Source organism: Cricetulus griseus, chromosome 4 (genome assembly GCF_003668045.3).
Source record: "Cricetulus griseus strain 17A/GY chromosome 4, alternate assembly CriGri-PICRH-1.0, whole genome shotgun sequence".
In the NCBI taxonomy this organism is placed as follows: Eukaryota; Metazoa; Chordata; class Mammalia; order Rodentia; family Cricetidae; genus Cricetulus; species Cricetulus griseus.
This window is the reverse complement of record NC_048597.1, coordinates 207324347-207341486: the sequence shown is the minus strand read 5'-3', so window position 1 is coordinate 207341486 and position 17140 is coordinate 207324347. Positions and strand designations below refer to the sequence as shown.

Below are 17140 nucleotides of genomic sequence, written 5' to 3'. Positions count from 1 at the left end.
CCAGAATCCTCCTGGACCCTTCGTCCTCCCTAACTCACTTCCATATTGGCCAACCCTTCTTTATTTATCAAGGGATAAGACAAACATATACACAGAAGGACCTCCCCCCTCACCACACCCTCCCTCCTTGAGAAGTTCTTGCTCTTGGTTTTTTTGGTTTTTTTTTCATTATTTTGTGAAACTTTTATTTCTTTGCTATTTGTTTGGTTGTGCACGCCTTGTTATTTCATGTACCATTCAGACCAGACACGCAGGGGCTTGGAGTGAAGAGGGTGTCCATCCTTTGCTATTGTAGATAGGACTGGTTTTGTGTCATGGTGTGGGTACAGCAAGACCAGTGAGTCCTTTTACATTATTAAAAACCATTCCCTTTCCAAACTCCTCTCTATCATTTCAAGTGGCTCTTTGTGGTTTTGTGTGTGTGCCCATTCCTTTCTTTTTTTTTTTTCATTCTTATACACTTTTGAAAAGTACCTATTTCAGCTGTGCGTAGGTGGTGCATACCTTTATCCCAGCACTCTGGTGGCAGAGGCAGATGGATCTCTGTGAGTTCTAGGCCAGCCTGGTCCAGGGTGAGTGCCAGGATAGTCTCCAAAGCTACACAGAGAAATCCAGTCTCCAAAGACACACACACACACACACACACACACACACACACACACACACACACAAATTCTCCGATATGTGTAAGCAGAGGCGATTTCACACAATTGACAATTTTAACATGTTGAGTATTTATTAGGATACATTTGATATTGCTTTATGCTGGGGGCGTCTAGGGGATTTGAGATCCTGCATTTTACAACTTGGTGACATTCAACAATTTGCATGCTCACACAGTCCCACAGATTGGTTGAGCTCTGCATTGTGTTCTTCCTCGCTCACAGACACACACTGCCTCCCTCCCTCCATCCCCGCATCATTCCTCTCTCTGTCTCTGTCTCTCAGGGTCTGTCTCTCCACACTGTTAACTCCTTTTTGTTCACCCTCAGCCACGGTGTTGTATCATCTTTATGAATTTATAAGCGAAACTGAGTTTGCAAGCATTGCCTTGAAAAACAGCATTTGAAATGCAAGACATGAAACTAGAGTTCTTGGTTGGAGAGCAAGGTGGACTTGACCGAGTTCTGCTTGGTTGTGCTTGTCAAGGCCTGGGAAGCAATGGCCCAACCGGCAAGCCTGTTCCAATCGTGTTTCTTCAGGAGTTGTCTTTGGTAATTTTTGCTTGTTTGTTTGTTGTGTTTTGAGGCCAGGTTTCTTTGTGTGGCCCTGGTTGTGGTGAAGAGACAGACAAGGGCTGTCTCTTCAGCAGGTTGAAGCACAGCTGCGAAGAAGCCAAGCAGCGTCCTCTACTTAAGACTAGGAAGAGTCTTCTGCCACTGGGGTGTCTGTTAGTACAGCTTCAATGTCCAGCAGGACCAAGCCAAGGTCACGTCTCCATCCAGCCAGGGGAACACAGAAAGGACACTGGCAGCCTAGCAGAGCCAGTGCTGTCTTGAAGTGATAGAAACAGGGGACAGGCACTGACCTTGTTCTTGCAGGGACGCACGGATGCAGACGAGGGTGATATGCAAGGTTTTGAGATGAAGCCCGGAGTTGGAAAATTCGTCTTCTGGTTCTCGAAGACAGCATTTTAGCTTCAGGGGCGAGATCTAGTGTCCCCACTCTTCTTGCAGTCTTCGTCTTCTCCCATTCACGGTGTGTAGTCAAACAAAGCACTTGGGTACAGGCAGTCTCAACGTTGGGTACCTGGGGTGTGGAGGCACGGTGGAAATCAGTCCCATATGGCGGTCAGGGCAGTAAGAGGCCAAAAGGTGCTGTATGTTGGGGAAACCGTCATTCCTTACCTAGAAGAGGCGTTTCCGGGTCTTGCATGGAGTGCATCGGGACTTCTGATGATTCTCAGGGGCCAGGGCTTGCAGACTCCATAGAGGAGATGGAGGGAGAGGCTGCAGTGGTGAGCTGGGTAGAGGCAACATCGTGCTGTCTCTGAGGCTCCAGATGGACCAGGGAGCATACCTCTCCGCACTAGGAGGGGTGGATGGAGACCGGGGCCAAGGCGGCAGTGGGCTCTCAAACATGGGGCTTAGCTTCTCGGTGAAGGGGACAGAGGGCTCCGGGACCCTGACAGCTGGAGACTGCCTCTCTGGCGTCTTGAAGGACTCTTGAGATCCTCGAGCAGGGCAAGAGGCGTTTTCCCAGCTTTCGATGTGTGAATCAGAAGCACTGGCGGATCCCTGCTGCAGGACGAGTAGGTGTTCCTGGGCCATGTCCACGGGGCTGGCCTCCTGGGGCCTGCAGGGGCCATCCACAGGCTGTCCAGGCTGGGCGACTACCTGAAGGTCCTGTGGGACCAGGATAATGTTGATTCCAAATCCAGGGTGCGACACTTGCGTGATCGAGCCAGGGGTGGGCTCCAGCAGCAGGTCGCAGTCTTCCAGGTGGATTTTCAGGGCATAGCCAGCAGGCACCACCACGATGGAGGGGAGATCCTCCCTGGGGTGCTCGCTGGGTTCTTGGACACGGTGGCGCTTGGCGGGGTTCAGTTCTTCTTGTAGTAGATCGTCTTCAGGGCTGCGGGGCCGTGGTCCCAACATGTTGGTGGCTGGTACTCAACAAAGTCCGATGCAGTCGATGGACTTGTGCACTGCAGTGCCTAGTTCCAGGCAAGCTGTTGTCTGGCTTCGGCAAGAGACTCTGTGCACTCTCTGGGACTGGGACAGAAAGCAGCAGGGAAAGACCCAGAGTTCCTTTTATAGGCCTTGCTCTGGAGGAAGCCCCGCCCAGGCAGGGTGGAGCCTAATGTGGGCCAAACCATTGCCCTTGGACAAGTGGGTCCCTGCCTGTCTGGCTGCCTCTGGGCGTGTGGGTGAGGTTGGTTGTTTTGGGGATGCTTGATGGCGGTGGTGGTGTTTGTCATGATGGTGTCTGTGTTGGTCGTGGGGGTGCAGGAGAGAATCGATCCTTGGGTGTTCTTGTGGTTAGCGATGCCTTTATTTTTGTCAGCATACAGAGCCAAGGGAGTTTTCCAAGCCCACCACATTCTCTTGAAGTGTTTGTCCCCCCTACACTCGCTAGGACTTAGACAGCTGCGTCTTTTGTATAATGGAAATAGAAATGAACAATGTGAAACCTCAGTAATTCTATGGAGGTCCAACTTGGTACTAACGATGCGGGGCTATGGCTTTTGTACATGGCTCTTTTGACTTAAAAAATCCATCTCCGAAGCGGGACTTTGATGGCGCATGCCTTTAATCCCAGCACTCCGGAGGCAGAGGCAGGCAGATCTCTGTGAGTTGGAGGCCAGCCTGGTCTCCAGAGCGAGTGTCAGGAGAGGCTCCACAGCTACACAGAAAAACTCTGTCTCGAAAAACAAAACAAATATAAGTCCATATCAGATATATATGTGCTATTGAGTGTCCTTAATTGATCTTAGAGCAATGACAGAGTGTTTGCTTAGCATGCTGGAGGCCAAGAGTCCCGACACCCAAACCAAAGCAAAATAGTATCAGCGTGAGTCCTTTACAACACCCATAACCGCCGAATTTGCCAGAAAACGATAGGAAGGTCAGGAGTTCAGCTTGACCTACTACATGGTGTGGGTACTAGGGCAGTGCGTTTCCAGAGGTTACTGAAGGCTAGCCTGCAGACATGAAATTGGGTCTCCAAGGTATAGTTGATCCAAACAACTCATCAACGTGGAAAAAAGCAAACTCTCAAAATTGAAAACTTGTTTGTGTTGGGAATGGCCATTAAGCACAGACCTGCTTCATTTATCAGTGCCACCTTTGACGGTTTTCCTTCCTTTTCTAGCATTTTGTTACATTCTATCAGTGTTTGACATTTCAAACAATTTTTACTACATAGGACCCACTCCAGCTCCCTCTCCCTGTCCCTCCCTCCCTCTCTCTCTTTGTCTTTCCGAGTGTGTGTGTGTGTGTGTGTGTGTGTGTGTGTGTGAGTGTGAGTGTGAGTGAGTGTGTTTGTGTGTGATCCTTTACTGTCTCCTCTTAGTAGTGATCCTGTTACATTTAGACACACCCTATTGCTCAGGGCCACACAACATGCGGGATTTAGGCTTAAGTGCTTATTTACACATTTGTTTATTAGTAATGTGGTGGGTGGGGTCGGAGGACAGCAGACACAGTCTCCTATCTGCTCTACATGCTCTGTAGCCCTGAGCTGATGTATATGTGGTTAACATTCTCTTTCATTTGCATTACCTTTGGAATATTCTTCTCACCTATTCAGTGGTGTATCAAATGATGGCCTACAGTATATATTGACACCCATTGGAAAAGTAAGTTCAAAGACACAGAGACAGTCATGGGATGATTCTATCTGTCCCCGTGGGCTCATCGTCTTTGAACCTTTGTCCCCACAGTCTTCCCAACATGTGTGTCTGTCTTTCTGCTAACCACTATACAAAATAATGGGTGTCAGTATGACCTTGTTCCACCTGTGTAATACAGACTTGGATTTCATTCATGTTCCTCTACCCTCTCCTCCTGCCTGCTTTGTTCCTTTTTCTAACTATTCCTCACCACTTTCTAAGGACTTTCGGCAGACTTTAACAATCCTTTTCAACAAGAGTGTCATATGGAACCAAGCCAATAGCCTGAAACCCACGATGGAGTGTGGAGAACCTGGGACTCATGATGGACTGTCTCCACCTCCCAATGGGTGGCATGTGTTTGTAGCAACACCTGCTCTGTTCTGGAATTTTCTATCCCCAAAGATAAGGGTTGAGGGTGGGGCTTGCCACTTCCCGTAATTCAATCAAGAAAAATCCCACACAGGTGTGATGGACCTCCAGGGCTGTAGTGAATTCCAGTGGGAGTCAAGTTGACACCACAGTGTAAGGATAAATCTTTCTGCTTTGCTGCCCGAGGCAGGTCACCAGCAGTTTGCCCCAAAATAACACACAGAGACTTATATTATGTACAACGCTGCTGGCCAACGATTAGGATTATTTACATGCTTGCTCTGTCCTAAGTATCAATCAGAGCCATTAATCTATGTATATGTATAGACTTTTCTTTTGGAGGCTGCCAGAGGCACTCGACCTCTTCCCAGATATCATGGTAGTGCCAAACAGAGAAGAGAAGGAGGAGGAGGAGGAGGAGGAGAAGGAGCAGGAGGAAGAGAAGGAGGAGGGCGAGGATGAGGAGAAGGAAGGAGAGCAGAAGGAAGGGGAGGAGACAGAAGGGGAGGAGAAGGAAGAGAAGGATTTCCTGCTTGTCCCTGGTTCTATTGTGTGTCTGCCTGCTATGTCACTTCCTGCCTGAATCACAAGACTTCTCTTTACCACATTTCCCAGAATCCTCCTGGACCCTTCGTCCTCCCTAACTCACTTCCATATTGGCCAACCCTTCTTTATTTATCAAGGGATAAGACAAACATATACACAGAAGGACCTCCCCCCTCACCACACCCTCCCTCCTTGAGAAGTTCTTGCTCTTGGTTTTTTTGGTTTTTTTTTCATTATTTTGTGAAACTTTTATTTCTTTGCTATTTGTTTGGTTGTGCACGCCTTGTTATTTCATGTACCATTCAGACCAGACACGCAGGGGCTTGGAGTGAAGAGGGTGTCCATCCTTTGCTATTGTAGATAGGACTGGTTTTGTGTCATGGTGTGGGTACAGCAAGACCAGTGAGTCCTTTTACATTATTAAAAACCATTCCCTTTCCAAACTCCTCTCTATCATTTCAAGTGGCTCTTTGTGGTTTTGTGTGTGTGCCCATTCCTTTCTTTTTTTTTTTTCATTCTTATACACTTTTGAAAAGTACCTATTTCAGCTGTGCGTAGGTGGTGCATACCTTTATCCCAGCACTCTGGTGGCAGAGGCAGATGGATCTCTGTGAGTTCTAGGCCAGCCTGGTCCAGGGTGAGTGCCAGGATAGTCTCCAAAGCTACACAGAGAAATCCAGTCTCCAAAGACACACACACACACACACACACACACACACACACACACACACACAAATTCTCCGATATGTGTAAGCAGAGGCGATTTCACACAATTGACAATTTTAACATGTTGAGTATTTATTAGGATACATTTGATATTGCTTTATGCTGGGGGCGTCTAGGGGATTTGAGATCCTGCATTTTACAACTTGGTGACATTCAACAATTTGCATGCTCACACAGTCCCACAGATTGGTTGAGCTCTGCATTGTGTTCTTCCTCGCTCACAGACACACACTGCCTCCCTCCCTCCATCCCCGCATCATTCCTCTCTCTGTCTCTGTCTCTCAGGGTCTGTCTCTCCACACTGTTAACTCCTTTTTGTTCACCCTCAGCCACGGTGTTGTATCATCTTTATGAATTTATAAGCGAAACTGAGTTTGCAAGCATTGCCTTGAAAAACAGCATTTGAAATGCAAGACATGAAACTAGAGTTCTTGGTTGGAGAGCAAGGTGGACTTGACCGAGTTCTGCTTGGTTGTGCTTGTCAAGGCCTGGGAAGCAATGGCCCAACCGGCAAGCCTGTTCCAATCGTGTTTCTTCAGGAGTTGTCTTTGGTAATTTTTGCTTGTTTGTTTGTTGTGTTTTGAGGCCAGGTTTCTTTGTGTGGCCCTGGTTGTGGTGAAGAGACAGACAAGGGCTGTCTCTTCAGCAGGTTGAAGCACAGCTGCGAAGAAGCCAAGCAGCGTCCTCTACTTAAGACTAGGAAGAGTCTTCTGCCACTGGGGTGTCTGTTAGTACAGCTTCAATGTCCAGCAGGACCAAGCCAAGGTCACGTCTCCATCCAGCCAGGGGAACACAGAAAGGACACTGGCAGCCTAGCAGAGCCAGTGCTGTCTTGAAGTGATAGAAACAGGGGACAGGCACTGACCTTGTTCTTGCAGGGACGCACGGATGCAGACGAGGGTGATATGCAAGGTTTTGAGATGAAGCCCGGAGTTGGAAAATTCGTCTTCTGGTTCTCGAAGACAGCATTTTAGCTTCAGGGGCGAGATCTAGTGTCCCCACTCTTCTTGCAGTCTTCGTCTTCTCCCATTCACGGTGTGTAGTCAAACAAAGCACTTGGGTACAGGCAGTCTCAACGTTGGGTACCTGGGGTGTGGAGGCACGGTGGAAATCAGTCCCATATGGCGGTCAGGGCAGTAAGAGGCCAAAAGGTGCTGTATGTTGGGGAAACCGTCATTCCTTACCTAGAAGAGGCGTTTCCGGGTCTTGCATGGAGTGCATCGGGACTTCTGATGATTCTCAGGGGCCAGGGCTTGCAGACTCCATAGAGGAGATGGAGGGAGAGGCTGCAGTGGTGAGCTGGGTAGAGGCAACATCGTGCTGTCTCTGAGGCTCCAGATGGACCAGGGAGCATACCTCTCCGCACTAGGAGGGGTGGATGGAGACCGGGGCCAAGGCGGCAGTGGGCTCTCAAACATGGGGCTTAGCTTCTCGGTGAAGGGGACAGAGGGCTCCGGGACCCTGACAGCTGGAGACTGCCTCTCTGGCGTCTTGAAGGACTCTTGAGATCCTCGAGCAGGGCAAGAGGCGTTTTCCCAGCTTTCGATGTGTGAATCAGAAGCACTGGCGGATCCCTGCTGCAGGACGAGTAGGTGTTCCTGGGCCATGTCCACGGGGCTGGCCTCCTGGGGCCTGCAGGGGCCATCCACAGGCTGTCCAGGCTGGGCGACTACCTGAAGGTCCTGTGGGACCAGGATAATGTTGATTCCAAATCCAGGGTGCGACACTTGCGTGATCGAGCCAGGGGTGGGCTCCAGCAGCAGGTCGCAGTCTTCCAGGTGGATTTTCAGGGCATAGCCAGCAGGCACCACCACGATGGAGGGGAGATCCTCCCTGGGGTGCTCGCTGGGTTCTTGGACACGGTGGCGCTTGGCGGGGTTCAGTTCTTCTTGTAGTAGATCGTCTTCAGGGCTGCGGGGCCGTGGTCCCAACATGTTGGTGGCTGGTACTCAACAAAGTCCGATGCAGTCGATGGACTTGTGCGCTGCAGTGCCTAGTTCCAGGCAAGCTGTTGTCTGGCTTCGGCAAGAGACTCTGTGCACTCTCTGGGACTGGGACAGAAAGCAGCAGGGAAAGACCCAGAGTTCCTTTTATAGGCCTTGCTCTGGAGGAAGCCCCGCCCAGGCAGGGTGGAGCCTAATGTGGGCCAAACCATTGCCCTTGGACAAGTGGGTCCCTGCCTGTCTGGCTGCCTCTGGGCGTGTGGGTGAGGTTGGTTGTTTTGGGGATGCTTGATGGCGGTGGTGGTGTTTGTCATGATGGTGTCTGTGTTGGTCGTGGGGGTGCAGGAGAGAATCGATCCTTGGGTGTTCTTGTGGTTAGCGATGCCTTTATTTTTGTCAGCATACAGAGCCAAGGGAGTTTTCCAAGCCCACCACATTCTCTTGAAGTGTTTGTCCCCCCTACACTCGCTAGGACTTAGACAGCTGCGTCTTTTGTATAATGGAAATAGAAATGAACAATGTGAAACCTCAGTAATTCTATGGAGGTCCAACTTGGTACTAACGATGCGGGGCTATGGCTTTTGTACATGGCTCTTTTGACTTAAAAAAATCCATCTCCGAAGCGGGACTTTGATGGCGCATGCCTTTAATCCCAGCACTCCGGAGGCAGAGGCAGGCAGATCTCTGTGAGTTGGAGGCCAGCCTGGTCTCCAGAGCGAGTGTCAGGAGAGGCTCCACAGCTACACAGAAAAACTCTGTCTCGAAAAACAAAACCCAATATAAGTCCATATCAGATATATATGTGCTATTGAGTGTCCTTAATTGATCTTAGAGCAATGACAGAGTGTTTGCTTAGCATGCTGGAGGCCAAGAGTCCCGACACCCAAACCAAAGCAAAATAGTATCAGCGTGAGTCCTTTACAACACCCATAACCGCCGAATTTGCCAGAAAACGATAGGAAGGTCAGGAGTTCAGCTTGACCTACTACATGGTGTGGGTACTAGGGCAGTGCGTTTCCAGAGGTTACTGAAGGCTAGCCTGCAGACATGAAATTGGGTCTCCAAGGTATAGTTGATCCAAACAACTCATCAACGTGGAAAAAAGCAAACTCTCAAAATTGAAAACTTGTTTGTGTTGGGAATGGCCATTAAGCACAGACCTGCTTCATTTATCAGTGCCACCTTTGACGGTTTTCCTTCCTTTTCTAGCATTTTGTTACATTCTATCAGTGTTTGACATTTCAAACAATTTTTACTACATAGGACCCACTCCAGCTCCCTCTCCCTGTCCCTCCCTCCCTCTCTCTCTTTGTCTTTCCGAGTGTGTGTGTGTGTGTGTGTGTGTGTGTGTGTGTGTGTCAGTGTGAGTGTGAGTGAGTGTGTTTGTGTGTGATCCTTTACTGTCTCCTCTTAGTAGTGATCCTGTTACATTTAGACACACCCTATTGCTCAGGGCCACACAACATGCGGGATTTAGGCTTAAGTGCTTATTTACACATTTGTTTATTAGTAATGTGGTGGGTGGGGTCGGAGGACAGCAGACACAGTCTCCTATCTGCTCTACATGCTCTGTAGCCCTGAGCTGATGTATATGTGGTTAACATTCTCTTTCATTTGCATTACCTTTGGAATATTCTTCTCACCTATTCAGTGGTGTATCAAATGATGGCCTACAGTATATATTGACACCCATTGGAAAAGTAAGTTCAAAGACACAGAGACAGTCATGGGATGATTCTATCTGTCCCCGTGGGCTCATCGTCTTTGAACCTTTGTCCCCACAGTCTTCCCAACATGTGTGTCTGTCTTTCTGCTAACCACTATACAAAATAATGGGTGTCAGTATGACCTTGTTCCACCTGTGTAATACAGACTTGGATTTCATTCATGTTCCTCTACCCTCTCCTCCTGCCTGCTTTGTTCCTTTTTCTAACTATTCCTCACCACTTTCTAAGGACTTTCGGCAGACTTTAACAATCCTTTTCAACAAGAGTGTCATATGGAACCAAGCCAATAGCCTGAAACCCACGATGGAGTGTGGAGAACCTGGGACTCATGATGGACTGTCTCCACCTCCCAATGGGTGGCATGTGTTTGTAGCAACACCTGCTCTGTTCTGGAATTTTCTATCCCCAAAGATAAGGGTTGAGGGTGGGGCTTGCCACTTCCCGTAATTCAATCAAGAAAAATCCCACACAGGTGTGATGGACCTCCAGGGCTGTAGTGAATTCCAGTGGGAGTCAAGTTGACACCACAGTGTAAGGATAAATCTTTCTGCTTTGCTGCCCGAGGCAGGTCACCAGCAGTTTGCCCCAAAATAACACACAGAGACTTATATTATGTACAACGCTGCTGGCCAACGATTAGGATTATTTACATGCTTGCTCTGTCCTAAGTATCAATCAGAGCCATTAATCTATGTATATGTATAGACTTTTCTTTTGGAGGCTGCCAGAGGCACTCGACCTCTTCCCAGATATCATGGTAGTGCCAAACAGAGAAGAGAAGAGGAGGAGGAGGAGGAGGAGGAGAAGGAGCAGGAGGAAGAGAAGGAGGAGGGCGAGGATGAGGAGAAGGAAGGAGAGCAGAAGGAAGGGGAGGAGACAGAAGGGGAGGAGAAGGAAGAGAAGGATTTCCTGCTTGTCCCTGGTTCTATTGTGTGTCTGCCTGCTATGTCACTTCCTGCCTGAATCACAAGACTTCTCTTTACCACATTTCCCAGAATCCTCCTGGACCCTTCGTCCTCCCTAACTCACTTCCATATTGGCCAACCCTTCTTTATTTATCAAGGGATAAGACAAACATATACACAGAAGGACCTCCCCCCTCACCACACCCTCCCTCCTTGAGAAGTTCTTGCTCTTGGTTTTTTTGGTTTTTTTTTCATTATTTTGTGAAACTTTTATTTCTTTGCTATTTGTTTGGTTGTGCACGCCTTGTTATTTCATGTACCATTCAGACCAGACACGCAGGGGCTTGGAGTGAAGAGGGTGTCCATCCTTTGCTATTGTAGATAGGACTGGTTTTGTGTCATGGTGTGGGTACAGCAAGACCAGTGAGTCCTTTTACATTATTAAAAACCATTCCCTTTCCAAACTCCTCTCTATCATTTCAAGTGGCTCTTTGTGGTTTTGTGTGTGTGCCCATTCCTTTCTTTTTTTTTTTTTTCATTCTTATACACTTTTGAAAAGTACCTATTTCAGCTGTGCGTAGGTGGTGCATACCTTTATCCCAGCACTCTGGTGGCAGAGGCAGATGGATCTCTGTGAGTTCTAGGCCAGCCTGGTCCAGGGTGAGTGCCAGGATAGTCTCCAAAGCTACACAGAGAAATCCAGTCTCCAAAGACACACACACACACACACACACACACACACACACACACACACACACACACAAATTCTCCGATATGTGTAAGCAGAGGCGATTTCACACAATTGACAATTTTAACATGTTGAGTATTTATTAGGATACATTTGATATTGCTTTATGCTGGGGGCGTCTAGGGGATTTGAGATCCTGCATTTTACAACTTGGTGACATTCAACAATTTGCATGCTCACACAGTCCCACAGATTGGTTGAGCTCTGCATTGTGTTCTTCCTCGCTCACAGACACACACTGCCTCCCTCCCTCCATCCCCGCATCATTCCTCTCTCTGTCTCTGTCTCTCAGGGTCTGTCTCTCCACACTGTTAACTACTTTTTGTTCACCCTCAGCTACTAAGTTGTGTCATCTTTATGAATTTATAAGCGAAACTGAGTTTGCAAGCATTGCCTTGAAAAACAGCATTTGAAATGCAAGACATGAAACTAGAGTTCTTGGTTGGAGAGCAAGGTGGACTTGACCGAGTTCTGCTTGGTTGTGCTTGTCAAGGCCTGGGAAGCAATGGCCCAACCGGCAAGCCTGTTCCAATCGTGTTTCTTCAGGAGTTGTCTTTGGTAATTTTTGCTTGTTTGTTTGTTGTGTTTTGAGGCCAGGTTTCTTTGTGTGGCCCTGGTTGTGGTGAAGAGACAGACAAGGGCTGTCTCTTCAGCAGGTTGAAGCACAGCTGCGAAGAAGCCAAGCAGCGTCCTCTACTTAAGACTAGGAAGAGTCTTCTGCCACTGGGGTGTCTGTTAGTACAGCTTCAATGTCCAGCAGGACCAAGCCAAGGTCACGTCTCCATCCAGCCAAGGGAACACAGAAAGGACACTGGCAGCCTAGCAGAGCCAGTGCTGTCTTGAAGTGATAGAAACAGGGGACAGGCACTGACCTTGTTCTTGCAGGGACGCACGGATGCAGACGAGGGTGATATGCAAGGTTTTGAGATGAAGCCCGGAGTTGGAAAATTCGTCTTCTGGTTCTCGAAGACAGCATTTTAGCTTCAGGGGCGAGATCTAGTGTCCCCACTCTTCTTGCAGTCTTCGTCTTCTCCCATTCACGGTGTGTAGCCAAACAAAGCACTTGGGTACAGGCAGTCTCAACGTTGGGTACCTGGGGTGTGGAGGCACGGTGGAAATCAGTCCCATATGGCGGTCAGGGCAGTAAGAGGCCAAAAGGTGCTGTATGTTGGGGAAACCGTCATTCCTTACCTAGAAGAGGCGTTTCCGGGTCTTGCAGGGAGTGCATGGAGATTTCTGATGATTCTGAGTGCGCCGGGCTTTCAGACTCGTTGGAGGTGATGGAGGGAGAGGCTGCAGTGGTGAGCTGGGCAGAGGAAACACCGTGCTGTCTCTGAGGCTCCAGATGGACCAGGGAGCATACCTCTCTGCACTAGGAGGGGCAGATGGAGATCCGGGACAAGGCGGCACTGGGTTCTCAAACATGGGGCTGAGCTTTTCGGTGAAGTGGACAGAGGGCTCCGGGACCCTGACAGCTGGAGAATGCCTCTCTGGTGTCATGAAGGATTCTTGAGCTGGGCGAGAGGCGTTTTCCCAGCCTTTTATGTGTGATCCAGAAGCACTGGAGTATCCTCGCTGCAGGACGAGTAGGTGTTCCTGGGCCGTGTCCACGAGACTGGCCTCCTGGGGCCTGCAGGGGCCATCCACAGGCTGTCCAGGCTGGGCGACTACCTGCAGGTCTTGTGGGACCAGGATAATGTTGAATCCAAATCCCGGGTGCGACACTTGCGTGATCGAGCCAGGGGTGGGCTTCAGCAGCAGGTCGCAGTCTTCCAGGTGGATTTTCAGGGCATAGCCAGCAGGCACCACTACGAAGGAGCGGAGATCCTCCCTGGCGGGCCCGCTGGGTTCTTGGACATGGTGGTGCTTGGCTGGGTTCAGTTCTTGTAGTAGATCGTCTTCAGGGCTGCGGGGCCGTGCTCCCAACATGTTGGTGGCTGGGACTCGACAAAGTCCGATGCAGAAGATGGACTTGTGCGCTGCAGTGCCTAGTTCCAGGATAGCTGTTGTTTGCCTTCGGCAAGAGACCCTGTGCATTCTCGGGGACTAGGACAGAAGCCAGCAGGAACGACCCAGAGTTTCTTTTATAGGCCTTGCTCTGGAGGAAATCCCGCCTAGGCAGGGTGGAGCCTAATAGGGTGAAACCATTGCCCTTGGACAAGTGGGTCCCTGCCTGTCTGTCTGCCTCTGGGTGTATGGGTGAGGTGGTTTTTTGGGGGTATGCTTGATGGCGGTGGTGGTGTTTGTGGTGATGGTGTCGATGTTGGTCGTGGGTGTGCAGGAGAGAATCGATCCTTGGGTGTTCTTGTGGTTAGCGATGCCTTCATTTTTGTCAGCACACACAGTCAAGGGAGTGTTCCAATCCCCCCACATTTGCTTCTATCATTGTACCTCCCATAACCTCCAGTAACTAGTATTTTCCTCATTTTAAAGTCAAAATGGACATGGAAATGAACAAATTGGAATTTAGTTGTTTTTTTTTTCTTTTCTTTTCTTTTTTTATTTGAGATCAAGCTTGTTAATAATGGCCAGTGGCTAATATTTTCTTCTTGATTTTTTTTCCTTAAAAATCATTATCAGAGTCATATGGTATTGAATACACTTTCATGATTGTTGATAATTTTTGAATGATATCATGTGTCCCTAGCATTCCAAAGGATTCTATCCCAATAGAAATTCAAGGTGAATTAATGTGAGTATTTTAGAACATTTATCAATCTAGAAATTGAGAGATAAGGACTGGAGTATTAGGACTTCAAGTCCAACCTGGTATATGGTGCCTGTGTACAGAGTCAATTTAAAGTTAGACTGGATCTTTGAAAACATGTCTCAAGAATTAGTTGATTGTCACAGGTCATCGTTGGTAGAAAAAAAAACTTTCAAAATGATGACTTTTTTGTTTTCAAATGGCAAATAACCACAGACCTGCTAAATTTATAGTTGACATCTTGGAAATTTTACTTTCCATTTACATCATTTTGTTATATTCCTTCCATGTTTGACATTTTAATTCATTTTTACCTGTTTTGACTCCCCATCTCTGGCTCTCTTTCTCCCTCTCCCTGTCTCTTTCTTTTTTGTCTCCTCTTCAAGCTGATCCTCATACATTGGTAGGAAACTGCATAGCTCAGAGCCACAGACTATTCCCTTCTTGTGATCATCTGTCCGTCTGTCTGCCTGCCTCATTGTGTGCCTGTCTGTCTGTCTGTCTGTCTATCTAAGCACTTATCCTGTTGGTATAAATAGTACCTCATCTGTTCTTTTCCCCTTCCCTTCCTCTCGTTGTGTCATATAGCCCCAGCTAGCCTGGAACTTGGTGTGTAATTGTAGTGGTCTTGACTTCCTTCTCCATCTGATTTCACCAGAGATTACAGGTAAATATTACCCCAACCAGTAAATTTTATCCTTTTTGCCCTCCCCTTGAGAAAATTTCTCTGTACAAGAGTCCTGGCTGTCGTAGAACTCGCTTTATAGACCAATTCAGTCTGGGACTCAGAGACCCACCTGCCTTGCTGGGATTAAAGGTTTGTGACACCACTGTGGGACTCAACTTAAGCTTTTTTTGGGAAGTAATGATTTGGTTTGAAAGCACTGATAGTGTTCCAATTTCCATGTTTACATATGCAAAACCAATTTTCCATCACATATTGTTGTAAACTTTATCTTTTCTACTGGATGCCATTATTTCCAGTGTTGTGAGGCTCTTATTATTTGCTGTGTGAGAATATCTTTGGTCTTTCCCGTCTGTTGCACTGATTATATTCCCTTAAAATGCCTCCCTATTGTAAACTAGTAAGTGCACATATTTATAGATATGTGTGGTGCTTTGACAGATAAAGGCAGTATAGAATGTTTGAATCAAGGTCATTGGCCTACTTACCAACTCTTATTTAAATCTTTTTATTGTGTGTGTGTGAGAGAACATTTAAAAATATCCTTTCACACCCTATGGGCTGGAACGCATCTTTAATCCCAGCTCACACAAGGCCACAGCAGGAGGATCTTTGTGAAATTGAAGCCAGACTGATCTACATAGAGAGACTTTGTCTCAACAAAACATAAGAAAACAAAATGCTCAATTAAGCCATCTCTTTTAGTAATTTTGAAGTATTTATGACATAATTATTCTTGTGTAGCTGTTTTCTGCATATTGAAACATTCCTTCAAGAGACAAAAATGATTGACAAGGGTGAAGAAATACAGAAGCGACGACATTGTCTTCACAAGGCTATTCCCAGACAGTTGCCCCAGGAAAGGAGACACTGGTGTCACTGAACTCCTGGAAGGTTGATGCAGGGGGCTCAGGTGGTACAGCTGCCTTATTCAGCCCTGCTCCTCTGAGTAACTCTGTCTGCTCATTTGTCCACCCCAGCTAGGCCCTGATGGAATTATTTCTTTGGTTCTTCATTTTTCTATTAAACCACTGCTATTCCACTTCTGTCTGGCTTCTGTTTTTGTTTGTTTGTTTTGAGATTTTATTTAATTTATGTTTATGAGTGCCTGGATGTATGTCTGTATACCACCTGTATGCAGCACCTATGAAATCTATATCTGGCAGGGCTTTGGTGGTGCACACCTTTAATCCCAGCACTCGGGAGGCAGAGGCAGGCGGATCTCTGTGAGTTCGAGGCCAGCCTGGTCTCCAGAGCGAGTGCCAGGATAGGCTCCAAAGCTACACAGAGAAACCCTGTCTGGAAAAACCAAAAAAAAAAAAAAAAGAAATCTATATCTGGAGTTACAAATAGTTGTGAGCCATCGTATGGGTGCTGAGAATTGAAGTAGGGTTATCTGAAAAAGCGGTTAATGCTCTTAGTCACTGAGCCATTTCTCCACCCCGAGAAACCAGTTTTCTAGTGGATTCTCTTTCCTTTGTAGTAACCTGTCCTCTTTTTTCTGCAAATCTTATCTTTATTTTCCCCAATTGAGATCAAACATATTTTATCTGTACATTTTCTTTTCTGTTTTGATTTTCTTTATTCTTTCTCTACCACTTGAAGCTCTGTTTCTCCTTTCCCTCATTTTTTCTTCTAGTGCTTTGTTTCCTTATGTGGTCTTTGATATTTAAGAGCTTAGAGCTCATGGACTACTGTTTCCAGCAATAAAGTTAGTCCTGGGTATGTATAGTGTATTTGCCCCAGAGAAGGATAGTTAGCCTTTAGCCAGGCTTCCCATCCACCCTGGAGTGCATTAACCCCCCTTCCCCAAACAGACTGTGTTTCATCCAACCTAGAGCCAAGTCTGAGACAGGCCCATCTTATTCACGACCTGTGTAGCTTCTTTCCCTCCTTTTTCCTTGTTATTATTATTTTGGAAGCCTGGGCTTTCTTTCAGGGAGTGTGACCACTGAGTTTTGCTTTCTGTCTTCCATAAACAAGCTGTCACAACCAAAACTGTAGGTCTCCTCAGAGTTTTAGACCAGCGGTTCTCAACCTGTGGGTGGAGACCCCCTGAGGGCAGATAGCCTGCACGTCAGATATTTACTTTATGATTCATAATACTAACAGAATTACAGTTATGAAACAACAATCAAACAATGCTGTGGTTGGGCGTCAGCACACATGAGGAACTGTATTAAAGGGTCTTAGCATTAGGAATGTTGAGAGCCACTACTGTAGATACTCTCATGGCCACTCTCTGATTCAGTACCATTTACCCCTCTGGGTGTGTGATTTTGTCATCACTTTTGACTTTTGTGAAGAATCCATTTTAGAGTTTATATATGGCCTTAAAATATAATCAGATATTTTGCTGGCACTTTCAGAGTGCTGTTTTTGAGGACTTATTAGAATCGTTTGGTTCACATATGACAGTTTATCAGATAGGGTGCCTGACTCTTTAGA

At 47.3% G+C, this 17140-nt stretch overlaps 3 protein-coding genes across 3 annotated transcripts; all 3 read right to left on the bottom strand.

Moving 5' to 3' along the window:
• Positions 1–742: 742 nt before the first annotated feature.
• LOC113835174 (proline-rich protein 23A3-like) lies at positions 743–2628 on the bottom strand. The gene is made up of 2 exons (XM_027410887.2): positions 1848–2628; positions 743–1749 (listed from the first exon to the last, which is right to left on the bottom strand). The coding sequence occupies exon 1, from the start codon at positions 2595–2597 to the stop codon at positions 1848–1850; it is 750 nt and encodes a 249-aa protein (XP_027266688.1). The 5' UTR covers positions 2598–2628; the 3' UTR covers positions 743–1749.
• Positions 2629–6056: 3428 nt separating this feature from the next.
• LOC103163888 (proline-rich protein 23A3) lies at positions 6057–8022 on the bottom strand. Its single transcript, XM_027410888.2, has 2 exons — positions 7162–8022; positions 6057–7063 (listed from the first exon to the last, which is right to left on the bottom strand). The coding sequence occupies exon 1, from the start codon at positions 7909–7911 to the stop codon at positions 7162–7164; it is 750 nt and encodes a 249-aa protein (XP_027266689.1). The 5' UTR covers positions 7912–8022; the 3' UTR covers positions 6057–7063.
• A 4469-nt stretch (positions 8023–12491) lies between these two features.
• Positions 12492–13337, bottom strand: LOC113835203 (proline-rich protein 23A3-like). Its single transcript, XM_027411372.1, has one exon. The coding sequence runs from the start codon at positions 13335–13337 to the stop codon at positions 12492–12494; it is 846 nt and encodes a 281-aa protein (XP_027267173.1).
• Positions 13338–17140: the final 3803 nt, after the last annotated feature.

Coding starts and splice junctions, on each gene's coding strand:
- LOC113835174 (XM_027410887.2), bottom strand. CDS start 2,597: ATGTTGGGACCACGGCCCCGCAGCCCTGAAGACGATCTACTACAAGAA.
- LOC103163888 (XM_027410888.2), bottom strand. CDS start 7,911: ATGTTGGGACCACGGCCCCGCAGCCCTGAAGACGATCTACTACAAGAA.
- LOC113835203 (XM_027411372.1), bottom strand. CDS start 13,337: ATGCACAGGGTCTCTTGCCGAAGGCAAACAACAGCTATCCTGGAACTA.